The 10,406-nt window shown below is 39.6% G+C and overlaps 1 protein-coding gene across 3 annotated transcripts in view; it reads left to right on the top strand.

Moving 5' to 3' along the window:
* The first annotated feature begins 335 nt into the window (after positions 1-335).
* Positions 336-10,406, top strand: part of LOC138706743 (transmembrane channel-like protein 7) — an 86,308-nt gene continuing 76,237 nt past the window's right edge. The window contains exons 1-5 of one of the 3 annotated variants that reach the window (XM_069836384.1): positions 336-460; positions 2,173-2,282; positions 2,591-2,665; positions 7,819-8,094; positions 9,567-9,723. In XM_069836384.1, the coding sequence (XP_069692485.1) occupies positions 2,614-2,665; positions 7,819-8,094; positions 9,567-9,723 (485 nt within the window). In that variant the 5' untranslated portion in view covers positions 336-460; positions 2,173-2,282; positions 2,591-2,613. Of the gene's footprint in view, positions 461-1,471; positions 1,634-2,172; positions 2,283-2,590; positions 2,666-7,818; positions 8,095-9,566; positions 9,724-10,406 lie in introns of those variants that run through there. The other 2 variants (XM_069836382.1, XM_069836383.1) reach the window with 2 other exon arrangements.

Here is a 10,406-nt window from a genome sequence, read left to right as displayed (position 1 = left end):
ATAAAAACTCTGTAATGAAACAGTTCAATATGTGTAGGTCAGATGGCAGGAAATACTGACTCGAGTTTCTGCCATCTAGAGTGCAGGAACTGAATCATTTCGAGGTAAATTAAATGTTTGTTTCTACCAACTTTTGTTTGTGGAAATTACGAGAAATAAAGAACTGATTAAATACTTACTTCGAAAGTTTTGTCCCATTAATTTAATGATAACAGAGAAATGACCTAATGCACAATAACAGTGACTTTTAAAATAGATGTTGTTGAAAAAAATTAATTCATTTTCCTATACAGATGATGGTAGCATTGCTTATTAATTATTTCTGAGTAGTTTCTTAGAAATTATTATATTTCATAATGTTAAGGAATTTTTACAAAATGTTCTCTTCTTTAAAGCTATAATCAGCTTTAATCAATTATGTGTCGTATGAGTATGTAACATCTTTATTCCAGTGTCCTGGGTATGTATTATTATAAAATTATATTACATATATACGGTAAATTATAATGTAAATGGAATGTTTAGATATAACTTTTAAATGGCGATTAGCCAAATATTGGGTTGGTAGTGCCGTAGGCGCTAATTAGCTCAAGATCAATGCCACAAGATGGCAGATAACATGTATTGGTATGCGTGGTATGCGAGGAATGTAAGTTATGCAGATTTTTACCTTCGAAATATGCTACTTTAAGACTGAAATAAAACTCTCCACATTCGTGGAAATTGAAGGTCATAATGATGCCTCACTAAGCTTTTTTGGTGCAATGCCATTACGATACCAGTAGTATTCCTATGAATCGGAAGGTGTTATGAAGTTTACCATTGCCATATTATTTAGATCACGTTACGAAATAGGGGCCCTATACTTATTCTACTGTCACTGAATTCGAAAGCTCGAGTTTTCAGAAGAAGAAAACAGTAAGTAGCCTGTGATGGGCTTCAACCGCTTCTCCCCATTCATAATTTCGTTTTTTATTGCATTTGAAGCTTGACATTCAAGTGTGTGCGAAACGCGTCAGAAATCTCTTCATCAAACCCTACTTAACCTTATCACTGACAGTGGGGCTGTCACTAATCTATCTTCTCAACAAATCCAACCTAACCTCGTTACTGATAGTGAGGTAGAGAAGGAAACAGACTTTTTCCGATAAGAACGGCACAAGTTAACGTCAGGCCCATGATTATCCATCTGTTCGATCTTTACCAGCTTCTGCCCTTTACTTCCATCAAATTAATAGGCATAGCCTATGATGTTTGTGTCTTCTTCTCTAGAGTCTGTTGCTTCATATAATTTAAAGGTTCATTTTTCATGTATCGAGAGCCTTCTTTGTTATAAACTACAGTGAAAGTTTATAAACTTTCTATTCATATAGGATATGGTGTAATCATTTTCTTATCTTATCAGAAATCTTGCAGAGATTTATAGGCTAGTGCACAATGCGTGGTAATTTGATAGATAATCTTATCAAGTAGTGAATCAAGATCAGGCTTCAGTGACATATGCTTCTACATTGCTGTGACATTCTGACAGTTTGTGGTGTCTGTGAAAGCCATTGCAGTGATATGAACGTTTATTCGATTTTCATCTAGTAGATTGTAATTTCCTAGAATCCGTCACTATTGGAATAGAGATGTAAGTGGTTCAGGACACATGGTACAAGTAGCTAGACCTACATAAAATATGACGGGTACACGAGAAATATACTTTTACATATTTCCTAGTCAGTCACATTCTGCTGCTAGGCTGGGAATTTATAATTTTTAGTTTTAAATTACCAGTATCACAAAAGTTGTTGGAAGTAAATAATGTATTCCTACTGTTGAAGAAAAAATATTCCAGTGTATAGGCATAAGAAAAACTTTTTTAATGACATCCCATAATTATGAATTTGTACATAGGCCTACTTGGAATCTACATTAAATATTATAGTATGTAAGGAAAGGAACATTTTGCCAGACTATGTAACTTTTAAGTTGAAAACTTCTGAATTTATTAGAACCTTTGTTTTAAATCAGCCGCCATGGTTATCTAGTGGCTAGAGCACTGGACTTATAATCATATGGACCCAGGTTCGATCCTCGGTGCAACTCCAATTTATAACTTGTGTTGGACAAACTTGTGGTCCAGGTAACACAGGTTTTTTTTTTTTTTTTTTTTTTTTTTTTTTCCAGGAATTCCAGTTCCTTTGTGGCATCCCAACAAATCTCCATCATCCTCTCATCTGATTGTGGGTTTGGCTTAGATCAGTCTCCTTCGGCACTTCCTGGACAATACTCTGTCGGTAAATTGATCTACACAACTGGCTTGATATGAATGAATGAACAGTCAAGTAACCGCCATTAGTAAAAAAAAATTTATATCTTCCTTTATTAATTTTTAACATAAATAAAGAATATATTTACAGTCTGTACAAAATATTCTCGAAAAGAGAGCCATCCACAGTCAAAAAATATCCCAGTCTATCAAGAACACTATCCGTTGCCTTGTTACATGACTGATATGCATGTTAAATTTTCCTCATTGTATAAAATAATCTTATCTTTAAAGTTATAAAGGTAGTGATATTGAAGTTCTGTTCTCTTTGTTCAGGCATCTCTACAGGGACCATCACTATGAGTCGATCCAGTGGCTATAGCTCAAGAGATGACATTCACATGGAAGTGTGTAAGTATTAAGTCAATTCAGTTAGGGGAAACAGCTGTGGTGAACTACAGTGTGATTCTCTCGCAAGAGGCCCAAACTTTTGTCCATAAAATTGCCATTTATTTAAAGTTTGTCTTGAAATTTTGTATATACATACCTTTAACAATGTAGAACGGGATCTAACCCTCGTAATAGATTTGGATTCTTTCGATGATCTTGATTGATTTTTATTCCACTACACAGCATCTCGATAGCATTGGCTCGAATGTCTAGGGATTAACAATGTACACAATCGAAGAGCACGTGTTTCTCGTTCATAAATACTGGCAAATGGTTTCATTCAAAGAATGTCAAATGACATTTCAGATTAAACCATAAACAAAACCTCACACAATCAATCTTCTTAATGTATCCAGCTGTTGGCTGACAACATAAAGTCCACTATAGTCCACTGTAGTCCATTCAGTTCTTGTTTTCCATGACAAATGAGGGGTATTTTGATCGGTGTTCATTATAGATGCCTGTTGCTAGTAGCCAGAGTTGGGGTGTAGTTAATATATATTGCAGAGCTGTGTCTTCTGCAACTGGTAATGATGATTTTTTCATGGTCCGTCGGTTGCAATTTTTCAACACATGACGCACAGCTAGCACATAGTTTTGATTGGTCTTGCAGCTTTTTGACACGTGGAATATGTGAGATTAGTTTCTTAGGAAAGTCTTCGCAATGAATATGATGGTGATGCTAGTAATCGCTCCTTCACATCCTGTATTGTCTCTTCAGACAGTTTCTGGCCTCTGAATGCTGTGTGACAAGACTTCCCATTGCCTGTAACTTTCCTACCAATTTCTAGATACAACACTTTGAAGGTACACTTCCCACTTACTTATGACTTTTAGAGAACCGAGAAGTTCATCGCTGCCCTCACATAAACCCTTCATCAGTCCCTATCCTGAGCAAGATTAATCCAGTCCCTACCATCATATTCCACCTCCCTCAAATCTATTTTTATATTATCTTCCCATCTATGTCTCGGCCTCCCCAAAGGTCTTTTTCCTTCCGGCCTCCCAACTAACACTCTTCATGCACTTCCGGATTCGTTTGCTATGTGCTACATGTCCTGCCCATCTCAAACGTGTGGATTTAATGTTCCTAATTATGTCAGGTGAAGAATACAATGCGTGCAGCTCTGTGTTGTGTAACTTTCTTCATCTCCTGTAACTTCATCCCTCTTAGCCCCATATATTTTCCTAAGCACCTTATTCTCAAACACCCTTAACCTATGTTCCTCTCTCAAAGTGAGAGTCCAAGTTTCACAACCATACAGAATAACCGGTAATGTAACTGTTTTATAAATTCTAACTTTCAGATTTTTTAAAAGCAGACTGAATAACAAAAAGTTCTCAACCGAATAATAACAGGCATTTCTCATATTTATTCTGCCCTTCCGAGTTTCATTTATATTTGTTACTGTTGCTCCAAGATATTTTATTTTTTTCCACCTCTTCAAAGGATAAATTTCTAATTTTCATATTTCCATTTCGTACAATGTTTTCATCATGAGACATAATCATATACTGGGTCATTCCATAGTGACACACGTAACATTTTTTAAGTACCTAACTATGATCTTCACAGGATATTTAATTAAATACGTAGTAGTTCATGATAAAGACATCACTGTCTTTTAACATAAGCATTCCTAAATATAAACACAAATTCTTAATGAAAAGGAATAATTAATAATGCAAAAAAATATTAAATATTGTATGGTGTGACACACGAACATTTTCTTGCCACTAGATTTATTACCAAAATGGAAAATGTTCATATTATTGTGCCAAATGACATAAATGCATTCAGTTGTTTTCCAAACAATTAAGACACTTATGTAGTACATGTAACTGCTAAATCACGAACTTAAAAAAAAAATTAACAGTGCCATTAAGAAACAAAATATTGCAAATATGTTGTGACACACGAACGTGACACACAAACATTTCTGTCATGTTGGTTACCTACTAATTGTTTTAAATGCACTATAAATACATCACTTCTTGTGGAAGACTTATATACTATGCCTACAGTTCTTATTATACAAAACAATACTAGATTACACTAATATACACTTTTAAATTTAAAATATCCACGGTTGTTTACAACCATATGTGGTGATATTTCCTGTGTAATGTCATGTGACGAATATACCAATATGTCAGCCGTTTGTAGTACTTCCCTACCTTGGACATCACAGACACTTTAAATTCTTCGCCACCACAAGCTTTTATAACTTCACCTGTATATTTGACGTCTTGTTTTTTACTTGGTCATTTAACGACACTATATCAACCACTAGGTTATTTAGTGTCAATGGGATTGGTGATAGCGAAATGGTATTTGGCGAGATGAGGCCGAGGATTCGCCATATATTACCTGATATTCGCCTTATGGTTGGAGAAAACCTCGGAAAAAATCCAACCAAGTAATTAGCCCAACTTAAATTCTTGAAAATACTATAAAAAATGTTCAAAATATATTAATATTTATATCAATAGAAAAACTAATATAGATTTAAAAAGGCCCAACTTTTAGAATTGCTAAATGATACCTAGGGTAAATTAATTAATATTATTAAATAAAACGATTTTAAATTAATATCAGAAATTTAGTACAGGTACCATTTACCTAATGTTCAAATAATTACACCAATTTATTTATACATAAGCCTAGTATGGTGGCTACCTATTTACGATATAAATGTACTACATAAGCTTGTTTTTTTATATGAAATAAATTAACATAAACCAATTTTTGTAAGTTTTTAATTCAAGGAATTAATAGTAATATACGTTACAAGAGCGGTATGTTGACGTTTTCATGGTCGAGGAAAAGATTGAAAAAGCGAAACGTAGTTGAGCTTTTTTAATTTCCGAGATCATGAAAACAAACATACCGCTCGTGTATCGTACATTATTTTGTGCTAAGATCGTTTATTACATACCTGAAAGACGAATTTCTAATTAGTTGCAATCAAATCTCCATGTTGGTTTCTGTTTAATGACGGCAACTTCGGAACACCAAAATATCTTTCTTCCACATTGTTGCTATAAAATATTTTCTGTGTTTACTATACTCCAGCAGGCCGTGATATACGTCTGTCTTTTTTTCCCCCCAGTCTATAAATGCGAACTTAAAACAAGCGGTAAGGTTATGTAATGATTTATTTTTCATTTTAATATTTTAACAATATTATTTATATAACATATTGCAGTAATAACATCGGCAACTGGAATCTAGTTGATTTTTTCACGGCTTCCTGAATGTTACTTGTATCAGGAATGCAATAAGTTTCGTGGAGTAGTAGACTTTACTTAATTTTTGCAGATATTTAAAAACAATAACATTGCAATTTAGGTGAGATTGCAGTGGTAAGTTTCCAATTTATAATTATTACTATGTTAAACGTCTCTAAAAATAATATGTTAAAAGCCTAAAGCAGTAAAATGAATGTCGCGCTTAAGCGGTAAGAAGAGGGAAATTGTTGTGTGTGTTACGTTGGGAATACTGGATGTGGTATTTCACACTTACCGCGTATTGGTTCTGTACGGAAAACAAGCAAATACGCACGATCTCGCACAAAAAAATAATAAATATTTTATACGAACTTTAGGCATAAATTGTCTTATGCTAATATTAGGGCTACACACTATATTTTTACAACAGCTGTTGTTTAGTCTGTCCAAAGACAGGTGTGAACCTCACAAGCGATACCAAGAAGGCACTACTTATGAGGCAACTAGGCCAGGAGGTAATGGGATAGCGTGGCCAGTTCCTTTCCCCCTTACAACAGTTATGGAACACATATTTTCAAGAGTGTTTAACCTACAGTTTATGTACAAGAAAAAAAAACGCACAGGCGCGTGTGCACGCACACACAATTATCTAAATCAACAATAAGTATTTGAAATTCCACAACTAATTATGTTTAGACGTAAAGACTTCCAATAACAACAAAAATTGTAACTGGATTTTAAGATAAACTTTAGTGACACACGAACATAAAATTTTTGTTCGTGTGTCACAGTCATTGTGTTACGTGTGTCACGTGTTTTTCTTGTAGAATACGTACATAAATCAAAATGATGTCCATATAAGAAGTTGATTGTTATGTGATGTTTCTCACTTTTACATTTATGAAACATGAAAAAATTAAATGGTTTTGAAGAAATATAAACAAATGTCCATTTGAGCGTGACACACGGACTCTCAACCTTTCCTTGTAATAATTGTAACCAAGCACGAAATAATCATTGTATTACGGTTTCTATGCATTGTAATTATTAACAAATGTCCACACTTCATTATTAATTGCATTTAACATACAGAAGTAATGATTTATTTGCCTTAAATGTGCATTCAAATATGTGATTTCTAGTAGATAATTTCGCGCTCTTAAACCACTGACTTCTTTGTGCTTTTTCTACCACATACGTGTTGTTACACAATGAGTGTTAACAGATTAAAAAAATTCGGATCATAACGAAAAAAATGACATATAACAAGCAGAGATTCGTGAGATTTTTATTTTTCGTGAAAATGTCGCATTTTCGTGGAATGACCCTACTTTGCCTTTTCAGGATTTACTTCCAAACCTATCGCTTTACTTGCTTCATGTAAAATTCCCGTGTTTTCCCTAATCGTTTTTAGATTTTCTCCTAACATATTCACGTCATCCGCATAGACAAGCAGCTGATGTAACCCGTTCAATTCCAAACCCTCTCTGTTAACCTGGACTTTCTTAATGGCATATTCACACGTCTCACACCAAATTTAATCTGAAATGCCCTTTGGCATGCTTCAAATGAATCTTTTGCCAGTATTTACGAAGGTGGAACACACACTCTTCGATTGTTAATCCCTAGACATTCGAGCCAACACTACTGAGATGCTCTGTAGTTTTGGAATATACAATGTTTGGGAGGTGTAACTGTTTATGTTTGAACTACAGGTCGCCAGTCTTCTGCAGGTAAAGCTAGTAGTTTACTTCGAGGAATTGCTTGAGCTGTGGAGCTGGTTGCCTAGCCTCTTGGACGGTAGCAAGAGAGTATGCATAGCCTGTAGTGTATTCCCATGTAGTCGGGTACAAAGTGTCAATTTCTGATGCGTTGTGCCACAGTTACTACTCCAGAGGGCAGGCGGTGGCCAGGTGGCAGGCGGCCAGACAGCCAGTCCACGACAGTCGAGAGGCCCCACAGCAGCATCATGACGCCCCAGCACAGACATCTGAATCGCGGTGCAGCCCAGTACCAGTTCAACCCTCGGTGCAGCAATAGCAGCAGCAGTCGTCGACCGTCCATGAGCCGCACTCTGTCTCATCGACGTCACAGCGTCCATGCCAGGCCTGTCAAGCGTCAGGTTGTGATCAACGACCTTCCTTCTCGAAACATGGGAGGTATGGCTTAAAATGAACAGAAGCAGCCCCCCCCGCTCTCTCTCTCCCCCTCTCCCTATCTCTCCCACTCTCTCCCTCTCCCTCTCTCGCCCCTCTCTCCCTCTCCCCGTCTCTCCCTCTCTCTCTCCCCCTCTCCCATCTACCCCTCTCTCCCTCTCTCTCCCCCTCTCCCATCTACCCCTCTCTCCCCCTCTCTCCCTCTCCACTTTTATCCCTCTCTCCATCTCTCCATCTCCTCCCTCTCTATCTCCCCCCTCTCTCTCCCCCTCTGTCCCTCTCTCTCTCCCTCCCTTTCTCCCTCCCCCTCTCTCTCCCTCTCTCTCTCGCTCTCTCGCTCTCTCTCCCTCCTCTTCCTCTCTCTCCCCCCTCTCTCCCTCTCTCGCTCTCTCCCTCTCTCTCCCTCTCTCGCTCTCTCTCCCTCCCTCTCTCCCTCCCTCTCTCGCTCTCTCTCCCTCTCTCCCTCCCTCCCTCCCTCTCTCCCTCTCGCTCTCTCTCCATCCCTCTCTCCCCCTCCGTCTCTCGCTCTCTCTGCCACTCTCCCCCTCTCTCTCTCTCCCTCTCTCGCTCTCTCTTCCTCTCTCCCTCTCTCTCCCTCTCTCGCTCTCTCTCCCTCCCTCTCTCCCTCTCTCGCTCTCTCTTCCTCTCTCCCCCTCTCTCTCTTCCTCTCTCTCCCTCTCTCCCTCTCTCTTCCTCTCTTCCTCTCTCGCTCTCTCTTCCCCTCTCTCTTCCTCTCTCCCTCTCTCCCTCCCTCCCTCTCCCTCCCTCCCTCCCTCTCTCCCTCTCTCGCTCTCTCTTCCTCTCTCCCTCTCTCTCCCTCTCTCGCTCTCTCTTCCTCTCTCCCTCTCTCTCCCCCCTCCCTCTCTCTCCCTCCCTCCCTCTCCCTCCCTCCCTCCCTCTCTCCCTCTCTCGCTCTCTCTTCCTCTCTCCCTCTCTCTCCCCCCTCCCTCTCTCTCCCTCCCTCCCTCTCCCTCCCTCCCTCCCTCTCTCCCTCTCTCGCTCTCTCTTCCTCTCTCCCTCTCTCTCCCCCCTCCCTCTCTCTCCCTCCCTCCCTCTCCCTCCCTCCCTCCCTCTCTCCCTCTCTCGCTCTCTCTTCCTCTCTCCCTCTCTCTCCCCCCTCCCTCTCTCTCCCTCCCTCCCTCTCCCTCCCTCCCTCCCTCTCTCCCTCTCTCGCTCTCTCTTCCTCTCTCCCTCTCTCTCCCCCCTCCCTCTCTCTCCCTCCCTCCCTCTCCCTCCCTCCCTCCCTCTCTCCCTCTCTCGCTCTCTCTTCCTCTCTCCCTCTCTCTCCCCCCTCTCTCTCTCCCTCCCTCTCTCCCTCTCCCTCCCTCCCTCTCCCCCTCCCTCTCTCCCTCTCTCCCTCTCTCTCCCTCCCTCTCTCCCTCTCTCGCTCTCTCTTCCTCTCTCTCTCTCTCATATTCATGTTAAATCCGTGCCTTACACTGATAGACGAGTGTGCAATCTCCTGCTTGTTCCAGATGCGTTGTCCACCAATGAAGGTTCCTCCCACGTGCCACTGCTCCCACCAAGTGGACACAACCAGTCTGAGGACAACCACGCCGCTCAGATCGTGAGTGAAATGGAGAAGGACACCGCCCTCATGGAGGACAATCCTCTGTCAGAGCAACTGCGCATGTAAGTCAGAGTTTACATACATATCTATAAATATATACGGAATAGCTAGGGCTTTTGAGAGAGGATTAAAAGAGAGTGAGAAATGAACGACAGAATAGTAAGGAAGGTGGAATTAGCAGGAAAGAAGTGCTAAAAAGTGAGCGCAAGAAACTTGGGGGTGGCAAAAGTGACATAATAAGAATAAAGTGGAGAATAAGTAGAATGGAGAAAAACTCTCTGGCACCAGGACTCGAACCTGCGTTTCCAGCTTTATGTGCTGGTGCTTTATTCACTAAGCCACACTGGATTCAAGTTCTGATGAATCTTTAAATTGCAGGTTAGTGGATAAAGCTAGAAACCCGAGTTTGAGTCCTGGTGTCAGAGAGAGTTTTTCTCCTAATTCTTTACCATATGTACTGTATTTCGGTACATCATAGTAATAAGAGAAGACAGTGTTAAGCGTCAGGAGAACAGATGTGGCAAAATTTTCCTTTGTTAATCGCACAATAGTAGACTGGAACAGCTTACTTACGGCAATCTTTCAGGGTGGTCCTCTCAAAATCAATACATTTAAGGAAAGGTTGAGAAGATTAGACTGAAAATATAATTGTAGATGCAGTGTAATTATTTAAGTTGTGTCATGTACTTACTTACTTACTTACTTACTTACAAATGGCTTTTAAGGAACCCGAAGATTCATTGCC

This window comes from Periplaneta americana, chromosome 9 (assembly GCF_040183065.1).
Source record: "Periplaneta americana isolate PAMFEO1 chromosome 9, P.americana_PAMFEO1_priV1, whole genome shotgun sequence".
NCBI classification, from domain to species: Eukaryota; Metazoa; Arthropoda; class Insecta; order Blattodea; family Blattidae; genus Periplaneta; species Periplaneta americana.
This window is presented reverse-complemented; position numbering and strand designations above follow the sequence as displayed.